Source organism: Solanum verrucosum, unplaced genomic scaffold, assembly GCF_900185275.1.
Source record: "Solanum verrucosum unplaced genomic scaffold, falcon-dt-bn FXZP01000170.1, whole genome shotgun sequence".
Taxonomy (NCBI): domain Eukaryota; kingdom Viridiplantae; phylum Streptophyta; class Magnoliopsida; order Solanales; family Solanaceae; genus Solanum; species Solanum verrucosum.
Window position 1 is genome coordinate 1557258 of NW_026020395.1, and position 26189 is coordinate 1583446.

The 26189-nt window shown below is 31.2% G+C and overlaps 3 protein-coding genes across 3 annotated transcripts; 1 reads left to right on the forward strand and 2 right to left on the reverse strand.

Moving 5' to 3' along the window:
- Positions 1-7730: 7730 nt before the first annotated feature.
- LOC125839344 (protein VTE6, chloroplastic) lies at positions 7731-11806 on the reverse strand. Its single transcript, XM_049518335.1, has 5 exons — positions 11350-11806; positions 10121-10374; positions 9253-9376; positions 7935-8039; positions 7731-7849 (listed from the first exon to the last, which is right to left on the reverse strand). Exons 1-5 carry the CDS (start codon positions 11746-11748, stop codon positions 7763-7765), a joined length of 969 nt encoding a protein of 322 aa, XP_049374292.1. The 5' UTR covers positions 11749-11806; the 3' UTR covers positions 7731-7762.
- Positions 11807-12797: 991 nt separating this feature from the next.
- Positions 12798-17203, forward strand: LOC125839342 (50S ribosomal protein L13, chloroplastic). The gene is made up of 4 exons (XM_049518334.1): positions 12798-13065; positions 14976-15161; positions 16245-16415; positions 16847-17203. The coding sequence occupies exons 1-4, from the start codon at positions 12835-12837 to the stop codon at positions 16961-16963; spliced, it is 705 nt and encodes a 234-aa protein (XP_049374291.1). The 5' UTR covers positions 12798-12834; the 3' UTR covers positions 16964-17203.
- Positions 17204-21240: 4037 nt separating this feature from the next.
- LOC125839225 (transcription factor bHLH120-like) lies at positions 21241-23469 on the reverse strand. Its single transcript, XM_049518194.1, has 3 exons — positions 23149-23469; positions 22322-22615; positions 21241-21303 (listed from the first exon to the last, which is right to left on the reverse strand). Exons 1-3 carry the CDS (start codon positions 23467-23469, stop codon positions 21241-21243), a joined length of 678 nt encoding a protein of 225 aa, XP_049374151.1.
- Between the last annotated feature and the right edge of the window lie 2720 nt (positions 23470-26189).

Below are 26189 nucleotides of genomic sequence, written 5' to 3' on the forward strand. Positions count from 1 at the left end.
ATACCATAGATTATTCATAAATATATTTTGTAAAGAAGTAAAAGAACAATTAGTGCAATTATTTCGAAGAAAGGTTATTATTTAAAATGAAAAATAAAAGAATAGGAAGAAGTATTCTCATTCTTTTTAATTCGTCTAAAAAATGTCATATTTTAATAATTAAAAAGAAAGAATTTAACTTTAAAATTTTTATTTCACCCTTAATAAAATGATTACATAAATATCTAAAATTTATTTTAAATCATTATTTTCAAAATTCTTCCCTTCTTTCTTAATTTTTTGTAAATTAAACCGTGTCAGATGGAGACAGAGAAAGTAATAGTCATGATTAACAATCAAATCAAAATAATTGGACTAATAAGAATGGGAAAATGACTAATTTAAGTTTATTAAACATGAAAGGGGTGGACACTTGACTAAATAATTGCAATTAATAATTCATAATTGTAGTTAGTACATAGTTTTCAGGGGGTAAGTAGTAATTAAAATAAAAGGAAAAGAAGTCTATACAAGGCATGAAGACAGACATAATGAAGATTTGGATCTTATGGTCAACTCAACCTAATTGTGACATCTCAACAGGCGCTACTATTTTTCTTTTGTGTCTATTTTTTAAAAATTCTTTTGGGTTGGTAGCCCTAGTGAGTCATGCTAAATGGCGGAGTTTGATTTTGAGTTTACGAATTTTAGATTCTTAAAAAGTCATTTTACTAAATTTTCAATGAATTGTTGTACATATTAATTGATTGTAAAATATAAATATAAAATTTACGTTAAAATTATTGAAATTTATAGAATCTGCAGGCAAGAACGTAATCATGCCTTAAACAAATAAAATTATCTTGTTTATATAATGAAAAAAATCATTTTTCACCTATTTAAACGGTATATGTGAAGGTATATAAGTAGGAGTGGACCTTGGTGAAGATAAGTAGGCCTAAGGGGTTGAATTTGATCCTCTTAGTCGGGTACTTACTACCTCCTAAAACGGTACACATATTAAATAGAGTTACCTACTAAGGTTTAGGTACTTTCTTTTTGTTCAAGTCGAAACTTGAAACGTGATCTCCAAAATTTACGCTACCATGCTTATTATTGAATCAATGATTTAAACTTGATTGGTTTACTCTTTGAAGGTTCTCTTCATGTACTTTAATTACTCTTATTTAATTAATTTTCTTATGCATAACTATAGTTTATATCGAAACTTATTATGAGGGTAATCAAACCCATCAAATCCATAGTCAATCAGTCTCCGTGTGTCACTGCATAATAAACTTTAGTTTATAAAGTATTTTTTCTGTGAATAGTTATTACTCATATAAATGCACTTTTATTGGCGTCGGTGCAATCACTTTCGACTGACCTACATATTATATATAGTTAAAAGAATTTCATAAACTTATTTATCTAATAATTTTCATATTTAATAAATAGTGAATAATCGATTACTATTCCAATTTATCGACGACATGACCACTAAATAAGAGATTATGAAAGTTGAAGATTATGGTAGAAGATTAATAGGTATAGTAGTCGAACATTGTCTAATTTTCTTAACACTATTATTAATGTTACTTTGTTGTTATCTGCTCTTCGATTTTATTGTTACGTGTTATATTTTCTTTGTTTAAGTTACTATATTTATTTGTTGTTGCTTTTGTTCTTTCTCCGTTATTTTCAATATGACTTCTTCACTATTGTTTTTATTTTTTATATTGATTTTTATATGCTTTACTTAAGCCAATGATCCATCGTAAAGAACCTCTCTACTTTCACAAGGTAAAGGTAAAACTCCATACTCACCATCCTTTTCAGACGCCACTAAATACATTATTGTTGTTGTTATTAGTGAAAATTGTATTGTTTGGTAATCCTTATTTTTAAAATCCTAAATCCGACTACACAAAATAAAAATTGAATAATATAAAGTTGTAAGTGGTCAGTGCAATTTCAATCCTGATAAGAATGTTGAGAAAGTGAAATGTGCGACCAGATAATGAAATGAATCTTGACCTAACTCAAATCATACTCATAATCAAGGGAGGAAACTCAACACTCCTTTTGTACGTCTAACTTTATCCACTTAACCGTACACAATATAGTATAGGACCAATAAACTCAACATGTGAAGTCTTCTATGATCTCAATTCTTTTTAAGAAAAACTTAATCCCTAAGTGCAAATTAAATAAGAAATATTTTATTTTTTCAATATTTTAGTTGTTTGATAATTTTTCTTTCTAATATTAATCATTGAGGTACCAACCAAATCAAGAAGAGTCTAACGAATCGTGACAAACATCCCGCGTACAATATTGAAAATGTTGGATTAGGTTTTGTACAAATGACAAAAAATATCATACATCGAATTCTTCCCAATTTTTTTTAATCTTCATTTTATTTGTTGTTTTGTTGAATAAATAAATAAAAGCATAGAGAATGAATGAAGTTTCACTTTAACAAACCACGTTTATCATATAGGACACATGAAGTTTGAGCATGTTTTTTGACCAAGAAAATTGTCTTAAAGAGTTTGCCTTTTTCTACCAAAATAAAAAGTTATTCTCAATCAAAGACCAACACAAGAATAATAAAGGTCCATGCAGATCTAAAATTTTATGGAGATTGATTTACTATTAAGAAGAGGAGGTAGATTCAAAATTTATATTTCATACGAGTTTAGTTTTTATTAATAAACTCATTACACTTTTAAACTATATGCTCAAAATTAATTAATTTTTATTTTAATTAATTGTTTATCTGATTTTGACTTGACATAGAGTTCATGAAAATAAAGAATGTGTTTTGAATCTTGTGGTTGTTAACTAAAGATATGTAGAATGTATCAAAATGTCGTTTAATCATTGTGATTTTAAACACGTAATGTGAAAAATTGAAAAGGTCAAACAGATTAAAGTGTATAGAGTAATTTTCACATTGAAATTAGTAAGACATTGTATGTTCTCACTCTTGATTATAAATTTTGAATTTAATAGTTTAAAATAAAAAATAATTAAGATAAGATGTTTTACCTCTCTGATTAGATCTTTTGAGCACAAATCTAAATTAGGTGAATTAATCTGGGTTTAAGATGTCAAATCCATACAAAAACTAAAGGGATTAGCAACGAATCTCTTCCTTTCCACTAATTAACTTTGAAAAAGTCGTGCAATGGCTCCCATCTAACTTTTTCTTTGTCATATTCCCATCTTTTCATTTGTTAGCGCAATAAATGCGTAACTAATTTAGTTTCATTATATAATTTTTTTCAGTGACCAAAGAAGAATTTAGGAGTAATATCTTTTTTTTTAGAGATTTAATAGAGTACTCCAAATTATTTTTTTTAAAAGAAAGTAGTTAGAGTCGGTTTGAATTGATTTTATGATTTTTTAATAGTCAAAATAACTTTTTAGTATTTTTATTGTGTTTAAGTAAAATAAAAAAATATTTTTAAATACTTGTGTTTTAGATTAAAATAACAAAAACAAATCAGAAATCACAAGTTAGAATTTCCAATTTATAACTTTTATTTTATAAGCCATAAGATATAGAAAAAACAACGAAAGAAAACTGAAATTTGAAATTTCTAACCTCATCTATCGAGGTGCATCAAATATTCAATATATAATAGTAAAAAAATTTAAGCTTGAGCGCGCGCACTTCCTAGATTTATTGTTACTCCTATAACACTATTGTACATAGCTAGAGAGGAGATCATGAGTGTACATGAACTCCACATCGTTTTACATGAATTCGCTCCCATTAAAAGGTTTATATATAATCATCAAAAGATGTCATAAACGTTGAAATTCTTTCAATTTTAGTTAGAAAATTTGAATACTATTTGAGATAAAGAGGTTTTACCTCTCTCATATGTTTTGGTCCCTAAACTAAATTAAGAGAATTAATATGAGTTCAAGATGTCAAATCCATACAAAAACTAAAGGATTAGCAAGGAATTTTTCCCTTTCCACTAATTAACTTTGAAAAAGTTGTGCAGTGGCTCCCATTCAATTTTTTTTTCTTTTGTCATCTTTGATCTTTTCATTTGTCGGAGCAATAAATAATAATCTCGTTTCAATTTATATGAAGTAGTTTAAATTATTTAAATTAAAATTTTTAATATTAGTTATAAATTTATCAAACAAAACTAATATACTTAAAATTACACCAAAAGTAGTCAATCAAGCTAATAACTCAAAATATTATATATATATAAAATGAGAAAGTACAATTTGAAATTATTGTTTATTTCTCCAAATAATAATATACTAAATTAAAATCGAGAATTATTAATACTAAGAATGCTTTTTTCCGTAATTGACGTTGCTATTTCCTTTTCATATTCATAACTATCAATTACTTAAAATCTAACAAATACAAATTCCATCTTTTTGATTGAACTGAAAAAAGCAAACCCTGAAATTAATACTTTAAAGCTTTACCTATCGCTATTTTTCATTATGGATCTGAAATTGAATAATCAACTAACTTAGCTGTCATCTACTGCCTACTGTTTAAGAATTTAATTGGACACCTTGTGGTGATTTTGATATGGGATGAATATATGATGTGTTCAAAGAGACGGGGATAGGTGGAGGTTCGTGAGTTCGGATGAATTCAATAATTTTTTTGTAGATTTTGTATTTATACTAAAAAATTAAATAAATATATATGTATATTAACTTGTGAATCTCTAATAAAATTGATTGCCGATTCAGTGATAAGAGAAAGACGGTATAAATGTTTTTCACAGTAGGTTTGAACTCCTTTTCAAATAATTAGAAAACACTACTTAAATTTCAGATACCAATTACCATAATAATAAACATTCTAAAGTTCATAGTAAGAAATAAGAATTCACCATTAGTGACGGAGTTAAAATTTCTAACAATAAGAATTTATTATGTTTTTACTTCATTATATAAGGTACTTTTGTTTTTTTGAAGAGAGGGTGTGAATAGTAATGAGAGTGAAAGTCTAGTAGCAGAGCTACATAAATTGACGGGTGATTAGTTGAACATCATTAGCCGATACATCATAATATATATAACACTCTTAACCTCGTCGGTGAATGAAACAAGTGATACGTTAGTTAGATGCACGCATCACATCACATATTTGAATTTGCTGTATGTTAAATCATAATATATAAGTGGAGGGGGGTAAATACGTGTGACAACTAATTTTAAACTATTTGATTTTAATAACAACTATGACAAGTAAAGTGAACCGGAGGAAGTGATAAGTATTGCATCCTCTTTGGTGGATCGATGCTTCCACGTAACTTTTCCCATAACCATATTTTAAAAATTATAATCGTTAATTTTCCCTATATATTACTATCACACATTCAACATATCTTTTTATATAATCGTTTTTTTTTTTTACTTTTAAATCTTCCAAATTGGATGGCTCGAAAGAGACAATTGCTTCAACTACAAAAAAAGAATAAACATGTGGATTCTCAAGCAAGTGTTTTTAGGTAAAAGACAATTACATAGTTCTCATAGTTTGATTTGTCTTACTGAGACAAAGAATTATCAAAACAGAAAATAGAATTTTTTTTTGCTTCTTTGTTATACTATAAATGAGATTACATCAGTAATGAGTCTGACACTAATTGTATTCAAATTAGTAATCTACAAGTACTTACAATTTGTATCTTGACGTAATACATAAATGTACCACTTAACTTGATCTAATCTGATTCCTGTCCTCTAACTTTGGGTAGACATTTAAACTTATATAAAGTTAAAGCAAGTAACACATGCCTCATACATGCAATTCACATTCTACGAGTATTATAAGTGTCCATTTGTGTACAACCAAGGTTGGAGAGCAGAGATCATAGATGTCAATTGAGGCCAAGTTGAAACTAGACACGTTTATATATTGTACTAGTTTCTGTGAAGATACACTTTCAAAATTTTACAAGATTAAAAAGCAATTACATCCAAAATATAAAAGTGACAGATAAAGAATTAACAAATTGAACTTCATACATACAACTATTCCAAAAGCTCATAATAATAGCTAAAAGATCACAACACCACAATGAGTTCATTAGAAATGCAAAAGAAATTATAAAAAACAATAATCTTCCTAATGGAGAATCGAAATAGATATGAGGACTTAGGCATATCTAAAAAGAAGTCTTCTCCCATGTATTCTATTTACTCCTTTACACCATTTCTTCCTGTCTTTTTTGCCTATCATATATAAATGCGATAGTTTTTTTTATTATCCTCTTCTCAAGTTGAATGACATGAGTTTCTTTCATTTTTCAATGGTTATCATCCAGTTCTTAAATAATATGAAAATGTCTGTTCAAATTCTATTTTCAGTTCTAAATAATAGTCTTTTAATATATAGATGGAAATTAAGATGAAAAATACAAATCATAATTAGACTAAGTAAGAGAATTAACATTGCCACTAATTACTGCTCTGAATGTGAAATCTAATCTACTTTGAATGGATAAGAAGATGAAAAATATAAATCATTGTAATTAATAAATAAGGCAATTACAAACCATCTCATTAATTATTAATTTGATATTAATTCATTCATATATAATAATACACTTTTAATACCTTAGTAATAAATCAAATAAATAAAATCAGTAGCATTAATCGGGTAAATGGGGGGTCTTTTCATATACCAGTAATTATTCTAGGCTATACATACATGTACAATTGATATTATCTAAAAATATATCTTTTCACATTCCAAGCATTTAATTATTTGCTTAGTCTTTTGAGTTTCTTCTGCTAATACTCCCTATGTCCCTAATTATTTATCCACTTTTCCTTTTATAGTTGTCCCTAATTACTTGTCCATTTTGATAAATCAAGAAAGGACATTTTTTTTTTACCTATTATACCCTCAATTAAATAACTAATTACTTTGAAAAATGTAGAATTTTTCATCCACTTCATAATTAATAGGGGTAAAATGATAAACTCACTATGTCATTAATTGTTTTCTTAATAAGTATGCAAATTCAAAAATGGATAAATAATTAGGGACAAAGGGAGTATCATTTATGGATAATGTTTAATCTATACTTCATATAAGTAGAATTCAGCCTTGAGAACGTTGGAATAGAAAATTTACTTTAGAAAGAATTTTAACAGGGAGATGATTAAAAAAAGGACCGCACACCTTTAGAAAATGTGGAGTATTAATATAGAAATGCAAGTAAACCTAGAAATAGGGCTGTTAAACTTCTTATGTAATATCACTAAAATGTGTAATTAAGTTTTCAATCTTTTAAAATTTTACTATAAACCCTTGAGGTAATTTTAATTTTACTATTAAATTAATTAGATGTTTGATTATTAACTCACCCTAGAACGTGTATTTAGTCTTAGTTAATTTAAATTTTACTATTCATTATTTAATTTAGTCTAGGGGTAAAATGGTAATCTAACTTTTCACCTTCCCACTTATAATATGATATGATATATGATGATTGATGATTATGCCTGGGATCTTGCATAAACTATTTTGTTGAGTAACCAAATATAAAACTCTGTACAATACTAAGGGAAACAATACATTTGCCACTGGAATAGGGAGTGATTTAGCAGAAATGTTTCTCAACAACATGAATATTCTAACGAGTGTTCGTTTCTATCCACCTCTAAGTCCCATTGCTGGTCTCTTTTATGTCTCGACTATATGTTCCACTCTGTATACAATGAAAGGCGGGAATTCAAGCTCCACACTACAAGTATGTGCATAGATTTAAGTTAGCTAACTTTGGAGTATTATTTTCTGCATTAGGACAGCCAAGATACTTCCCAAGGATATGTTGATGACGTTGACAACATCATTGTTTAGCTGAACATCAAGGGACAAAAAAGGTGAGTGAATTACTTAACATCTCCGAGTAAACGTTAAGACATCTGTTCAGAAAAGTACATACCCAACGAAATCCTTCTTTCTCTTGAAGTGAAGCGCCTATTAGACTTTCACCAAAGTTTGCTATCTGGGCGGCAACTACACATATCGCAGCCCCAGGTATGTTAATCTGGAAAAAAATAATTCTGGTCAGAATACGGAATAGGTCTTCCTAAAAGTTGAATCAAAGTAATAAACGAAAAAATGAAGAGAGTAGAATAAATGGTATTTGTATTTGTCTCTCAGCACGGGTAAGACAAAGCTATAGATGTAGTGAATGTTTCCACAGTTAACTGATCCAAAATAAAATAAAGATATTCTAGATGGGCTAAAACCATGGAAATCTCCCTGCCTCGGGTGCTCAGCCCTAAACATTTGCGAAGATATCAGCCAATCAGGTGATATAATGCAAGGATTTACCTTCATCGAAAATCACCCATGTCATAGTATATTCGGATAGAAAAATAGTTAGTACTCACTTTGTCTGAAAATTAGTTAGTACCCTCTTTGTCTGAAACACTACACATAATTATCACTCCAGCCTTGCACATCTTCATAGCACGAAAAACTCAATATGTTCACACTAATCCTAGAAGGGAAAGGAGAAGAATAGGATTGCTAAAACAATGCAACCACTTTCAATTACACGCTTTATGATTCTATCAACAAGGCTTCAAAAGGATACATCTATAAGTTTAAAATACAATAAAAAACTATGATAACTTGGAGACTATCAAGAGTGATATGAGACTCATAAGTCATAACCTTCAATCCTCGCCAGATTAGATACTGATAGGCAGAACATTCCACATTAATTGAGGGTAGACGAAATACTTCAACATCACAAACAATATATTATGCTAGTACAGCAAAAAGACAATCCTTCCTTCCTCACAACCTCAAGCAATAAGCCAAAAAATCCTGTGAAAACATGAATCCCAGCCCATTGAGCCCGCAATAGTGCCCACAGTTAGTCCAACACTTCCTTTCTGATAAAGAAGTCCAACACTTTCTTCTCCAACTACTCCCTATACCAAAATTCTATTACAGCTACTCCCCACAACAATTTCAATGCGTTTTGTTCCCAATTTTTTCTCCAACATTTCTGATCACCAAAATTCTTTAATGGCCTCAACCTGGACCATTGTAGACCTCAGGGACTTAAGAGTTAAATCATATAAATAGAACCTAGATGCAAAAAAATTAAACGTGACATTTTTGTTTCCATATCCTTAATCCCATTATAGACTAGTATCTCCAGATTATTGTACTTTATAAAACAGAAACCATATAGCCACAAAGCAAAAAGTTTCAAAATTTAGAACCATTTTTGGAAGGTATACCTGACCCTTTAGATAACCAACAAAAGCAAGGAGAACTGAAGCAAGAAGCCCAGCTAAGGTTCCCTCAGCACTCACAGCCCCTTCAGTGCCCCGAGGCACTACCTTGAATGTGGTGACAAGATACCTGCAATTGTTGTGCAAGTACTCAGCAGACAATTCTTAAAGAGAGTCATCTGCTCCAGCTGATGACAGAATTGAGGAAAAAAAAAGCGAGAAGTGGTCTGAGTTGCTTACGATTTCCTTCCAAAGGAGATAAAACTTTGTAGCTAGTACTATCTAAAATTGTATATAACTACAAATAGCAGTCCACACTCCACAAAAGTGTTAAGTCACAGAGCTCATCACGCACCTAACTACCTAAGATGAAAACTAAATTATGTAAAATTGCATGCTGCAATACTGACAGGCAATTCTAGCACCTACGGGCGTGGCTTACTGGTCAACGAAGCGGGTACAAAGTGCAAACATTGGAGACCATGATTCAAATCCCAAATGAGACAAAAAAGAATACCAGGTGATTTCTTCCCATCTACTACGCCTTGATAGGTGGTGTTAACCGGTACATGTATTGGTGGGAGGTAGCAAGTACCCAGTGAAATAGTAGAGGTACATGCAAGCTGCCCCGACTGGCAATTCTACAAAATTATGAGACTTTTACAAGTCCTTGGGTTTTCAAAGGATAAATTTTCAGTCTTCATTTTTTACATGTAAAATACCTTTAGCGTGTTTTTCACTAATTTATACTTGAGAATTAACAGAATTCCAGAAACAATTAAAGAATGTATTTCCAGTTTCTACATAAACAAGTCACTGTTTTCAGTACATCAAATTCTTAGTATTTAGCCAGAGGTGAAGAGGCTGTACTCACGTAGTTTTGCCATATGCTTTTCCTATCTCGCTCGAGACAGTATCACTCAACTTGGTACAGAAACTGGCTACAAATGCAAGTTCCCACAGGCGAGTAAATGCCTCCCCACCAACACCATTAATTGATAAGAATGCACAAACACAACCGGCTGCACTGGAGCCTATCACACTTCCAGGTCCTCTCCTTCCTTTCCTCTTCTCTGCAACCCCTTGAGCCTCTTTCTGAGCCATTTTCACCTTAGTCGCAGCTGTGCCCTGTTTGGTTTAACTTATTAGTCCAAGAGTCCAAACATTTTTTTATCAGAATCATCAGCCTAAGCAGGACAGCATATGACAATAATATCCATCATTATTTCCACTCGAAAGACATCCCAGAGATTATCTATGTTGAAGTGTGTGACTCTCATCTCAAATATTAAGTTGTTGGAGAGAGCACACATTTATTATATTCTCAACAGGCCCCCTCACGTGTGGGCTTGATTCTTTACTTTTTTCATGAGCCAAACACGTGGAAAATCTTTTTTGATAATGGGTGACAGTTAGATTAGATCCCAGTACCTTTGTCTGCACTGATACCACATTCACAAATGGATCTTGGATCTAACTCATCCCCACAAGCTAGCTCAAGAGGGAGGACGCCTGCCAAAGCTATATAAATTATAAGGAGTCCAAGAATCTCATTTCTCACCGATGTCGTATATTTCTCTTCAACAACCCCTTCACGCCCAAACCTTTTTCCGAACTGGAGCGTGTACATTCATGAGTTAGCTTTTGAAGTTGAGTTAGACTCAAGATCCATTTCTTTGACATGATATTAGAGCTAAGCCCATCGAATGTGGCCCCCCACACCAATTGACGGGGGATCACCATGCGGTCCATGAATGTACATGCTCTACTTCAGAATGGTCTTGGCATTGGGAGGTTGACGAGAAATATAGTACATCGCTGAGGGATGAGTTATATGGCTTGGTCAATCCTACTCCCTTTAAGCTAGCTCGTGGGGTGTGAGACCTAATTCGACAATCTAGATCGGTTAATATGAATACATTTTCATGTTTGCTAATAAGGTTCCACTAACCAAACAAAGAAAGAGGGATTTGCAAGCAAGCATTCATGATTAAGTATTCCACTTCATTTTCCCATTGATCTAAAATATACATAAGCATAATTTATACAAAGTAGAATCCTCAAAACAACACTTACACTAACAAAGTTCAAATTTTTACTTACAATAACAAAATATGTGGCAACAAGAAGAAACCCAGAAGACCCAAAAGCTCTCCAAGTAAGAGTACCAAGCAAGAAAGCAGCCCCAATACCAGAAAGTGACAAACCAGAGACTAAAAGTGGAGAACCCAAAGTAAAGATGATGATATTACTCAGCAAAGCAGATTGCCACGTGGGTGGTGAAGATTGGACCAATTGAATTGCTCTTTCGACAATTCCAAGATCAGACACTGATGCTTGTGCTTTCATTGATGATCTCTGATGATGTCTAGGGTTTAGAGTTGACAAATGAGGAAATTGGTCAAATGGGGTTTGGAGATTTGAGGTTAAAAATGAAAGCTTTGGTCTTTGAAAATGGAGAAGTAATGGAAGTCTTGGCATTGAAAGAGTTGAAAAAGCCATTTTTAAAGAAGCTTTAGAGCTTCTCACGTAAGACTCCGGAAGCCGTGGAGTCGTCAATAAACCGTGAGTCGCTGGAACCGGAACTAAGGTTCTTTGTTGGGGTAATTTGCACATTAGATCCTTGGATTTAGAATTGTGTGTCAATAGTAGCCCCAAATATATTAATTCCTACGACGACCTTAAGTTAATATTAAAGTAATACTTAAGAACAAATAATCATCAATATTTAATAAAAAAATTTCATATATATGTTCAAAAAAAATTATTGGATTCATGTGAATCGATAATTAGGGCTCTAAATTCGTGTCGAAAAAATATTCTCTCATTATTTATGTATTAACTGCATATGTCAATGGAGAACTTCTCTACTTCAATATTGTTTATGTTAAATAATTTTCATTAAATTACATTTAATAAGAAACATTTATCCTCAAAATGAGATTTCTCGGACAAATTTAAATAATTGAGCCCCATTCTTTTCCAACTTTGATGCTTGAAGATGAAATCAATTAAGTTGAGTGAGATTACGAGCCTAAGGACAAGATGTTTATTAAAGACTAATATAAGTAAATAGGTCTATTCTCAATACAAATTTGATTTTTTTTTTTAAAAAGTAGTTAATGATTTAAAATATTTTTACAAAATTATGATCAAAGAAAATATTTTTGACCAAATAATAATTAAGATAAATAATAAAAAAAATTATATCTAAATTCATACCAATTTTCACTTTGAATCAAGCAAAGTAAAATAGAGGAATTACTTTGTTTGACTATTTTGCTCATAATATATACTCTCTCCGTTTCACAAAGAATGACCTCTTTCCTTTTTTGGTAACATTTTACTTTTTGTTTTCCACGTGACATGTTTAAGATCACAAGTTTAAGGGCAATTTTGTACATTTGACATAACTTTAATTTAGGACCACATGATTCAAAAGTCTTCTTTATTTACTTAAACTTCGTGCTAAGTCAAATCAGGTCATTCGTTATGAAACGGAGAGAGTAGTAAGTTATAACAATAAAAATAAACCCCCCTGCAATCTTTTTATCTCTTATCCACTTTATACCATTGCAGCCATTTTCCATGGCTGTGCAATGCTCTTCTTCTTCTGTAATATTTGCCTCACATTCACCGGCAAAAACCTTCTCTTCCTCTCCCAATAAGACCCTTTTCTTGGGTTTCTCCATCTCTTCAAAGCCCTCCATTGTTGTTGCTAAGACCCATCGAGCTACTCAAATTTGTTGTCAAGAAAAGACAGCACTTGTTCCTCTGGAACAAAGATGGATGTTTGAAGACTCTGAAATTAATGGTCCTGTAAGTATTTACAACTTTTCTTTTATCTTTTTTGTTGATTACTTGTCTTGATTTTGCTTTTTTTGCTTTGGGATTTTTGGGTTATTGTGAAAATTGAGGATTTTATAGACTACCCTTTTCTCTTCTGTACTTAAGTTTAGTCATTTAAGGTGTAAAAGACTTGAACTTTAGTCTTAATTTGATATGCATTTGAACTTTAAGGCTCAGGGTTGTTTTGAGATCTATTTAGTTTTGGGGAGAATTTGCTATGTTTGTGATTAAGAAGAGAAGTATAGGTCAGAGTTGAAATTTGAAACCTAGGTAGCTGGCACATATACAACATAGTCAATATGGTCCGACAAGTGGGGTCTGAGGAGGTAGTGTGTATGCTTCATTACACCTTGTGAAATTAGGGAGTCTATTTTTGAAGGACCTCGGCCGAAAAGGAAATACAGTAGTGAAGAAACCATGTTGAAAATAATGGAGAAAAGAACACTAGCAATAACTAAGCAAAAGGTAATAGAAACAACACGTGATAAAAAGTCGAAGAATAAGATAGTAGGAGAGTAATACTAATACATCTGATAGGGAAAACTAGACAGCGCTTGACTACTACTGCTTTGAATTCATTGAGAATCAAGAATTGAGCTCAGCTTCCAGTTAGAGGTACTTTTTCTGGGATATTCGGGTTATTGTGAAAATTGATAATTTTATAGACTATCCTTTTTTCTTCTCGAGTCATAGGAGTACTTAGTTTTCCACATTAAAAGTGTAAAAGATTTCAACTTTCATCTTAATTTGGTATGGGTTTAGACTCTTTTTTTTTTTTTTTTTTATGACAAGGGAAACCCCCGCTACCCTTTGGGTGCGCACAAGGTAAAATCCCCGCTCCTATGCAATAGCTCGCAAACCACATAGGAGAGGTAACCCGCACTAGGCAAGCCCGGTGCGACGAGCTCGACCCAGAGGGCAAAAGTATGGGGTTGGACTCTGCTCAGGGTTGTTTTGAGCAAGATGTTATCTATTTAGTTTTGGGGCGAATTTGCTAAGTTTGCGATTAAAAAGAGATTTATAGATCAGATTGAAACCTATGAACTTGACACATATACCCTGCTTTTAAGTTCAATTGAGAATCAAGAATTGAGCTCCGCTTCCAGTTAGATAATTTTATAGACCATCCTTTTTTCTTCTTGGTTCATAGGAGTACTTTGTTTTCGACATTTAACTTGTAAAAGACTTCGGCTTATTCTTAATTTGGTGTTCAGTTAGACTTTGCTTGGGGTTGTTTTCAGCAAGTTGTTATATCTGTATTTTTTGGGCAGAATTTGCTATGTTTGTGATTTAGAGGAGAATTATAGGTGAGAGTTGAAACCTAGGTTGTTGGCACAAATACCATGCTTTAAGTTCATTGAGAATCACGATTGGGTTAAGCTTCCAGTTAGTTGTTTTAGAGGTACTTTTTCTGTTGGTCAGAACCGTACCGTTGATATCTTTGATTACTTCTTATTGTACCTCGGCGTTTATTTCTTCTCTTGCCCACAATATACTACTTGATGTGGAAAGCAGTAAAATACAGAACTACCGCAAAATCTGCTGTCCCATTTCTTCTTTAATCCCGACTACCTATGCTAGCTTCTGTTGATAATGCGTCAATGGTTCTTCTGATACCTGAAATACGAGATGTCAAGGGCCATATCAAACTAATGTAGAGCAATTATCATCGACTTGTGGCGATTAAAAGCTCAGGCAGCATTTAAAGGAAAACAAAAGGGGGAAAGGCTGTGGGGCATTGCTTTTGAGAAGTGAACTTAACAAAGAACATATTTCCTTGCTTTAATTATGCTTCAGTGGTTTGACATAACTTTTGATCTTAATGAGTGCATAGAAGAGTTTTTATCTGATGGATGTCATTGTGTTTTTCCTGCATCCAGGACATTTGGAATGAAACATGGTATCCCAAGGGTGTAGACCATGTGAACACAGACAAACCTTGGTACATTGTTGATGCCACCGATAAAATTCTTGGAAGATTGGCATCAACTATAGCAATACATATCAGAGGGAAAAATCTGGCAACATACACTCCAAGTGTGGATATGGGTGCATTTGTAATAGTGGTATGTTCCTGTGCTAAATGCTTGTTCATTTCTCTGCATTGTGATTACAAAGAAGAAGAGACAACCGGACAAGTCCTACTTTTCGTATTAGGACTTTCTGGTTCTATTAAGGCCTCTCTTTGATTCTTAATAGAATATAGGACATGTAGTTTTAAAAGACTTTGATAGTTGGTAATAGGCCATGAAAATATGATGTGGGAATTGAATTTTTTTTTCCCTTTTACATTATCATGATAAGTGGCTAATCCACCATAACTTTACGCTACCACATGCATTCTCTGAAGGTTTCTTCATTTTGCAATGTTCTTCCTTTTTCATAATTGTTCAAGTGGCGATATCTTTTCTCTTCTAGTTCCCCCAGCTTATATAGAATATTTAAGTATGAGTTTTTCAATTTATATAGGTCTGGTTTAAGAAATTTGGAAGTATTTTTGTGCTCTTTTAATTTTATATTCAAGCAAACCTTAAGATTTCTTCCCTTTGGAACCATTTCTTTTTAAAAGAAAAAGTGCAACAGGTCCCTTCGAGGATATCCGATAAAAAAAATTCATGATATCCAGACAGTTTGATCTTCATATCAGTATGATATTGATTCTAAGGTGTTCCACCAATTTTTTGATATGCAGATCACTCTGCTTCTATAGGTTTATTAAGAATGGAATGTGATTTCTATTTAGAGGTCCACCCGCTCTCCTTATCCTTTCTCTTTTCCTCCTATTTGAATATTGTTGATTAATATATGGTTTTGCATTATGCATATTTTATGTTCAACTATGTTGAGATCTCTGTGCATAAGAACCTTGGTGATGCTCATTTCCTGCCCATTCCTTCTATTATCTCTTTACTGGGATGGAATTCGTAAGACACTTCTAATGCCGCCTTCCGAAGTCACCTAAGTAATAGAATATGGATGTTGTCAATTTATGTCTTCTGCCTGCTTGATAAGTGTCCATTTCATCATTGAGTTGGTAATTTCACTCGATAACGGTTAAATTATCCTGATCTCCTTTAAATGTAAACTATCTGCTATTGCACGGTTGCTTTAGTATCTGAGCAATTGTCTTTGTAATTGAACATCAAAAGGTTAATGCTGAAAAGGTTGCTGTATCTGGGAAGAAGAGAAACCAAAAGCTTTACAGGAGGCACTCAGGAAGACCTGGTGGGATGACAGTAGAGACTTTTGATCAACTTCAACAGAGAATTCCAGAAAGAATCCTTGAGCATGCTGTCCGTGGCATGCTCCCTAAAGGGAGGGTAAGTCTGTGTTACCTTTTGTAGAGATTCCATTCACTCAATGACCTATAGTGATGTTTCTCTGCTGTGTCAATTAAACCAAGGAGATATTGTACAGTGTCCTTATCATGTTGGACTAGGAGTTTGGGACTCCCATACTAAAATTCCATTTCCTCTAGCATTTCAACAACATACAAACTGTAATCCCGCCGAGCTTACCCCTACCTTTGAGGGGTAGAGAAGTTGTTTTTGATAGACCCTCGGCTTAAAAGGGAGGTTATTCATAATACCGCCGACTTTACCCCTACCACTCGTTCAAAGGGCAGGAAAAAAAATCCCTTTTTTGTTTGACAAGAGAGATGAGAGGAAAACAAGAAAACTTTTCCTCACTTTCTCTTCTATTTTCTTTAAATGAACCAGTTCTAAATTGTTTTACATTTCTGTTTGTGCAGCTTGGTAGACAATTGTTTAACCATCTTAAGGTGTATGAGGGTCCAGATCATCCTCATGACGCGCAGAAGCCAATCGAGTTGCCTATACGAGACAAGAGAATACAGAAGCAACGGTGAACTCCAGTTTCCGTGAAATGCCATTGAGAGATCAGCCTACAGCTTCTCATTTCCCATTTCCAGCTGTTTTTTGTTGTCCAGTACAAATCTATTTGATTCCGGAGCTCTTGTTTGTGTAGGTTTGTTAAGCAAATGAGCATTCATCTTCTGGTTTCAGTTTTGTATGCGAAATTCACAATTGTTTGACCTCCGTTTATAGTTTGGCCTAACTATGCCCTTACTGTTACTTCTTTTATTTTGGTTTTCCATTCAGTGTTCGGAGCCTGTATTTGAGCCCCACTAAATCCGGATGTGCACTGTAGGGCCATTCAGGGTGACTCTCCCAACAAGATTGTCTCCATACCCAGGGCTTGAACCTCCTTACCGTTACTTAGTTGCTCTACATATGACATTATTTCACTAATGACGCCAGCTGGTATTATTAGAAGACTAATTAGACTTATTAGTGTAATCCCCCACCCCCATGACCAATCAGGTAATATCATGTTTGGTAATTGGTTAGGACTTTGTATAAAATTAAAAGAAAAGAAACAAAGTGACATGAAGTAGTCTCGAATGTTTCAAAAAATACCTAAAATTTGTGAGAGTCTAATTACCTCATGAAATCACTTCAAATCACAATAAAAAGCACTTTTGATCCATCTTAACATTTGTGTTCACACGTTTGATGAGCGCACGGAGGAGTAAAAATGCACCCCAAACCAATGTAAAAATGCCACGTGATACTGTCAATTTGAATTTTCTTCTTCATTAAGAGACTCACTTCCCATCTTCTTCAAAACCTCCATTCATAGATGTTGAAAAGCTTTCCCATCTACAACCATAAAAAAAATTGTCCATCCTGAACAAAATTTTCTTCTAGCTTAATAAAATGGGCCAGGAGTCCTCCTTTAAATAAAAAATAAAATAAAAATTCTTCTAGCTTTACTAAATTCGATTTTTTTATTTTTTTTAAAAGTTATGAAATCAACTAATTTGCAAATTCTGAAAGTGAAATTGAAAACAAATTTCAACATAAATAAGTGAAAAAAACATTCAAACTCAGATAAGTCCTAAACTAACACTACATACACATAAATAATACATAACCAAGAAAAAATAACAATAAATCTTACATCGATGATTTTTCAAAAAAATACTACTATATAAAAAGATTTTTTAAACCAAAATTTGCATTCAAATCAAGAAGTCATTAACATGTGAGCCTTCACTTCTTCGTTTTGACTCCATTATACAAGAAATTATCACCGCAAAGCAAATTTGTTTTGACTATTGAAATACTTTAGTGTTTTAATCATAAAAGAGAGAACATAAAGTGAAAATCTGAAAGGAGTTTAGGGTTAAATGGAGCAGGTCAAGATTAAAATGTGAATGAGTCAGGATTTTATTTGATCTTTACTAAATGGGTTGGAAAAAATGGGGGTGAGACACACACTCATGCATATAGAATACAAGCTGTGTAAACATTGTGTATGTATTGTGATTTGAAATGTTTCATGGGATAGTAAAACGCCTGCAAAGTTAAGGTGTGTCTTTTTGAATATTCAAGATAACTTTAGGTGTTAATTTATGTCTTTTCTTCAAAATTAATAAGTATTTTATTCAAGATAAATGATAGAATGACTAATATATAAATAAATAAATTCTGTCATAATTATTCTTATCATAAAATAATACATAAATTTTCTCACAACTAGTTCTTATATATATCATTAAAATAGCTACGTAACTCTATTCAATAAACTACCCAACAACTCTTTAGGGTGTGTTTGGTATGAAGGAAAATATTTTCCTAGAAAATGTTTTCTTGGAAAACAAGTTGATTTTTGACTTATTTTCTCATGTTTGGTTGGTGAGTAGAAAATATTTTTCGAAAAAGATTTTTAGTGTTTGATTTATGAATGAAAAATGTTTTTGAAAAATTTCTTTTATTTTTACTAGAGTAGAAAATAATTGTTGAAATTGAAAATATTTTTTAAAAACAAACTTAATTTTTTTTAGGGGTGGGGGGGTCGAGGATAGGGGTGAAAATTTGAAATTTTGAAATTTTGAAGTTAAAAATATTTTTTAAAAACAAACTTAAAAATTTTTTGGGGGGTGGGGGGACTGGTAGGGGGGGGTGGGAGGTTGGGGGGCTGGTAGGGCGCGGGTGGGGGAGTCGAGGGTAGGGGTGAAAAAAATGAAATTTTGAAGTCGAAAATATTTTTTTAAAAACAAACTTAAATTTTTTTTTGGGGGTGGGGGGGGGGGGGGGTCGAGGCCTTGAGGGTAGGGGTGGAAAAAATGAAATTTTCAAGTTGAAAATATTTTTTAAAAATAAACTTAAATTTTTTTTTGGGGGGTGGGGGGGGGCTGGTAGGGCGGGGGGGGGGGGGTCGAGGGTAGGGGTGAAAAAATGAAATTTTGAAGTCGAAAATATTTTTTTAAAACAAACTTAAAATCTTTTTTGGGGAGGGGGGGGGGGAGCTGGTAGGGGGTAGGTGGGGGCTGGGTAGGGGGGTCGAGGGTAAGGGTGAAAAAATGAAATAATACTTTTTTAAAACAAACTTGAATTTTTTTCTTTTTGAAGGGGGTGGGATAAGGGGCTGGGGGGCGGGGGCGAGGGTAGGAGGTGGGGGTGTAAAAAAATAAAAAATTGAAATTAGAAATATCTTTTAAAAAACAACTTTTAATATTTTTTTGGGAGGGATGGTGGTAGGGGGTGGGGGTAGGGGTGAGTGTGGGGTAAAAATATTGAAGTTAAAAACAAACTTTAATTTTTTTTTATTTTTTTTTGGGGGGGGGGGGGGGGTTGGAGGGGTTGGTTTGAGGGTAGGGACCAAATAAATTGATTTTTTCAACAATTTTTTTTTTTTAATTGGAAGTTGGAAGAGAGTTTTAGAAAATGTTTTCCTTAAGTTTTGAAGGGAAGTCATTTTCCTTAAATTTGAGAAAAAATGAGTTGATTTGGAAAATATTTTCCAAAACATTTAACCCAACCAAACATGAGAAAATTGAAAAACATTTTCCGGAAAATGTTTTCCTTCATACCAAACACACCCTTAATGTACAATTATTGTCAAACGTTTAACGACAAGGGGTTAGGTACATAAGTGGAAAAAATGTTTTCTATCTAACCAAGTTTGATTGCTCTAATTGCAAATTGAAAGATCCATTCTTTTTTTTTAACCATTTGATATTTGATACTTGTATTAGAGTTCGATTATTCTGAATTCATGTCACATAAGGCCTCATTCAGAAGAAAATACGCTCTATCACAATATTTCCATATTCAAGACTCAAATCCGAGACCTCTGATTACATTTTTTTTTCGATTATACTTGAGGGTCATGTTTTTTGTCATCAATTCTTGCTTATTAGAGTTTTTTTTTCTTTAAAATATTGAATAGTATAGATTAAACACTCTGTTTTAAAGTGAAAAGATAGCACAAATATGAAATTGACAAGTCTATTACGATCCACTCAAAAAACAATAATTGAAACGATAGAGGAACACAGGAGGAAAAATAAATAAAAATAATTCACAATTTATAAGATAAAGTCTTAATAATTCTAGACTTTACTAAACTTTGGCATCTTATGTCGAATGTTCACTCCTTAAATGATCTCTCCAAAAGGGTACGTTACATTCAGTGTCACATGAACATTTTCTGTTCATATGATATTCTTTTTAATATTTAAACATCTCTTTTATGTTATAAAATACATTATTTTTTAAATCATTTTTTGTGATAAATTTGTTAAAGAATCTGTTTGAAATTGCATTATTTAGGCCATTAAAAAAAGTTAGTCTAAAAAAAAGAAATACACAATTAATTCTTTTTATTATTTTGGCTAAAATTGTTTATGTGATTAAAGATGATGGAATTTATTATTTTGGCTAAAACGATTTACGTATTTAAAGATATTTGAATCGAAAAAGAAGAAATACACCATTGAAACAAATAACATGTTTCACCTAAATAAGAAATACAAAAATTTAAAGTTGGAATAAAATATGTGTGATATATTTATCAAGAAGAAGTAAGAAGTCACACAATTTGGAACAAATAAACCATTTTAGGTATATGATTATGTCGCAATTAAAAATCTAAAATAAAAAACTGTTACTATTTTGTAATTCTTTTTCACATGCTTAAAAGAAAGTGTATTCACACTCAGACATGCCAACGTTCACATGGTAAAAGTTTTAAAATTATCAAGTCCAAAAAGAAAATTAGAATGAACAATAATTTAAATATGTGCCGAGTGCCAAATTAAAAAATCGAAAACTATGCCTACGATAAACTCATCAACTTGGATTGTAGCATTGCAAGATCAAAATCCCCTCTTGTATTCACCTGCACATAAATAAGTTCCAAATATATATGTTCAGTACTTTCACTATACATAAAATCAACCTTGTTTTTAATTTAATTTATGCAACATAGTTTATTTTAAGATTAAATTTAATAATAAAAAATTTTAAACCTTTTTGTTTTGGTCTCACAAATATCATAAGATTTATGTATCTATAATTTTTTGAAATTTATGACCATAAACCTGCAACAACATTTATGTATCTACAAAGGTTTATTCACCCAAGGAAAAATTAGTAGTCTAAAATTTATTATTTTATAATATAAAAATATGTCATTACTTTTAAATAAACTAATAAAAATGTAGTATCATTCAAACTGAAATAGAAGAAGTAATATTTGGGTATATAAAACTTTTACCCTAATAAATTATTTATATATTTGCAGTAACAAATAATCTGCCTTATTTTTAGTCCGTATAGGTCAAACAATGTCTAGTCATTTGATTCTTCCTCTTAGTTTAACCATTTATTTATTACTATTATTTATTTTCTTTTATTTGATTCGTACTATAATACTCCCTCTATCCTTAATTACTTGTTCATTTTGAATTGACACACCAATTAAGAAAACAATTAATGATATAGTGAGTTTACCATTTTACCCCTATTAATTATGAAGTGGATGAAAAGTTCTACATTTTTCAAAGTAATTAATCATTCAATTGAGGGTATAATGGGTAAAAAAAATTGTCCTTTCTTGAATTGTCAAAATGGACAAGTAATTAGGGACAACTATAAAAGAAAAAACGGACAAGTAATTAGGGACAGAGGAAATATATATTTATACCCCCCCCCCCCCATTTTTCTTGATTAAACATCAAATTAGTTAAACTACTAATTATTGTTCCACAAAATTAATATTTTTGAGATTTTATTCCCTCGCTTGATTTGAGTTGATCGAGCTGATTTTTGTTACTTAGTTTCTCTTTTGAAAGGAAAATAAAATGTACACGCAGAGTTGAAAATTGAGTAAAGAGAAGATTAAGTAACTTACTTACCTTAGATTGAATAATGTGATGAAGATTGTGATCAACTATTGAGGAAACACAACTATTAACCATAAGTCCTTCTTTCATAAGAACTTTAAGCACTTTTGATAGAGAAAGCCCTCCCTTTATTGAAATTTCCACTTGATCATTGCATAATTTCACTATTATTTTATCTTCATCATCATTACTATAAATAATATTTTTCAACTTTTCTCTTTTTCTTTCCAAATCCTCTATGTTCTCCTTCAAGTCTTTTACATAATCCACAATCTCTTCTAGATGATCAGATATAGCCCTCTTTCCCTATATCATCATAAAAAAAAAATTAGATTTATACTATAAGGTTTACCATAAAACCTAATTCTTGAAATGAGAATTGGCTAAGACCTCGCATCAATTAGAGACTCTAATAATATATCCTCTAGCTTATATGTAAAATTGAATATATGTAGCGTGGATAATATAACATGAGACTCACCATCAGGTAAATAAAGAACTGAGATAGATCATTTAACCTAGCTATGATATCATGGTAAGAAATGGACCACAAGCCTAACTTAATCCAAAAAAATTATACTCGTACATTTACAACAATATGGTTCGACTATATATTAATCCATTTTTGACTAGAAACATCATAATTATAACACATTTACTATCATGAATCCATTTGGTACGAATGAAAACAATTTTTTAGGATTTTTTTTATAAAAAAATATAAGCTAGTACATCGTAAATCTTACATTTTATTATTGTTAGATATATTTTTTTTGTGAAAAATATCTTTCTTCATACCAAGCCACTCGTCTAAATGTAAATATTGTTGTTATACATACCATAAGATACTTGGAAGGAATAAGAAGGCGCAAACGTTGGTAAAGCTTAGCCATATCGCGCCTTCTTTGTTTTTCAACATCTTTGCGTAGGATTTTCTTCTTCTCTTTCTCTTTAGGGGGATCTTGAATTCGATCATAGTCAATAATAGTAGTGGTGATAATTGACTTCTTTTCATCATTAGAGTTTTGTGTTTGTAATGAAATAATTGATGAATCTTGTTTTTTATGAAAAGTACTAGTAGAACAAGGAGAAGGAGAAGGAGGAGAAAAAAAGTCCAATAAGTGATCTAATTGGCCAAAGTCTAATTCCAAATCATCCATTATTCTTTTCTTATGATCAAGATGACTTCTTTTTTATTTGTGCTTATTGGTGTTTTATTTATAATTGGATGAACTAACTGAGATTTTCATGATAAGAGGGGATTGTGGGCGGTTTGGGGGTGGGGTGTCCTAAATCGCTGACTTAAGATTGTGAGTTTGAATCAGTACGAAAGTAAAAAAAGATAGAAGCTCATAGAAAAGGATAAAAGAAAAGAAAATCAAGATTTTCATAAATCTCTTGAATTTCAAAGGTTGTATTAAAAGGAAAAATGGAGGATTATAAGGTGGAAAATTTAAGTAGCCAACTGGCTAAACTATTAAAATTTTCTTAAAGAATATCACATTTCTATATTAGAAAGAATTTAACTTTTAAATTTTCTTTAGTGAAATGATTAGCCAAGTGCAAAAAAAATAATTATTCTATGAGAGGCATAAATATTAGGTGGCAGACTACTTGTGTGAGGTGCTTTTGTGCTTTGCAAAGTGTATTGTGGGTCCCACTTGCAAGAAAGATGGCCTAAAGGTCCTTTTTTTCTCTAATCTCTCTCCTCCTTAGTCCAAATTTTCTTCTTATATGGGGGCTATTCGATTTTGTCCTTTTCAATAGAAAATATGATAATATAATAATAATAATTAATTAACAAATACAAAAAAAATGAACATAAAATGCACTTCTGACATTATCAAAATAAAAATATAAATCAAATTAGAAAATAAATACAAAAAAATCTAATTATTATAAAGACAAACACATGAATATGAATCAAGAGTTCAGAAGATTAATATCTATCATAATCTTTTTTAATATGTATTTTTATAGTTCATGTGAATTAAAGTGGTGAATTGTTTACGGACCATTTAATAGTAAATAATAGAGTGAAAAATTCAATTATAATAAAACAATGTGTGATCTTCTATAAGCGAACACAAAAATGAATTTTTTTTTATCTAAGTTCTCATATTTTCTATATATCATTTATAAAATATTTTTTTTAAAAAAAACATTTTATGAAATTAAGACACAAGATTTTAAAATACTAATATTTTGTAGTTTCACTTTCTTCAATTCCTTAAAACTTATCCAAAAAAGCAAATTTAAATTTTTCGACACACCCACTTTGGTTTTTCCTCAAATAAATAATGGGGCAGAAGATGTTGTTGTTTCTCGCTTAACTAGAGATCTCGAGTTCAAGCTTTGAATATGAAAAATTCTTAATGAGCAATATATCACTTCGAACAAAACTCTACACAGTGCAAATCTTAAATAATCGTGTTTTAATTCATATATCGAATACTAAATAAAAAATAAAAAAAAATATCATACAAAAATAAAATTATGTTAAGAGTTAACAAGTACTAGTAGAAAAAAATGCAAGAAAGTGTTTTGAAGAAAGAAAGAAAAAGTATAGAAAAAAATAGGGCTAAAAATAGATGAGAAAAGGAAATGAAAGAAAGTGAAATGTGGTCCCATAATATGCACTTGGCAGCGAAATAACCCCTCATACAACTGACAATAGTTGCACCTGGTGCAGGTCATTCCGCCAACAATAATTCATAAACAAGATATGTGAATAAAATAAGACACCATATATTTATAAATCACACTTCATGTTTTTTTATAAATAAATATTTGTGATTATTTTAAAATACACATAATTTTGTAAAAATTCATTAGTCAACAATAATTATTCTTTAGTATAATCCTTTCACATGATACGAACAGTCTCTTTCACACTGAGCATGAGTCTTTTTTAAAATATAAAATACAAATTTCTGAATCAAAGTTTTACATTATTTATTTTTGAAATCATCAATTGAAATCTCAAATCATGATTATTATTTTTTTAGAAAATTTGAAATATAAAATCATGATCCTAAATCGCATATATTAATCAATCATAATTTTCATAATACATGTCCAAACACCTCTCCAAAAAGTCTAAATTACTACGTCAAAAATCTCATTGCAAAATAGAGAAACAGTCCTTTATTTGTGTTGTACTGCATTGCATTGTTGAATTCATTTTTTGGTTTTGGATGTACTATAGTTTACGAGTAGAAAAATATTGCATTAATCAGATTCATATGGAAGCAATGAAATTAAAAAAAGGCTGAATTTAAACTTAATTTCTTTTTACTCGATTCGAATTAATTCATTTCGATATTCAATACACACAAATAAAAAAAAAAACCAAAAATTGAAAAAATCGAAGAGTCTTACCACTATAATTGTCCACGCCTACAATGAAAGATTCTTTTCTATGATATATATAAAAAATTAGTATACGACATACATGAAAAAATAATTTATGAGAGAGAAAATGCACAAGTACTGAAAATACGGTAAATTAATTTTCTCACATGTAAACCATGATCATTGCCATAATTCATTTACATATACAACTTGAATAAGAGTCCAAAACCGAAATGATGGAGCTTGTGGAAAAAAAAAGTGACTAAAATAATGTGAAAAAATAAAATAGTTCACAAACCTTCACTCATAATTTCATACAAAAATGACTTGTTAAAAATATTTGAAAATTTATAATAAAAAACTAACTGATATAATACTAGATGACATGCTTCACATAGCAGACTAACTTATATAGTGCAATAATTTAACTAGTTCGCTATATAAGTGCTATATTGGGTCCTATCTTCTACTTCCCTCATTGATTTCCTCACATTTTTAAAAAAATAAATCATTGAGCTTCCATTAA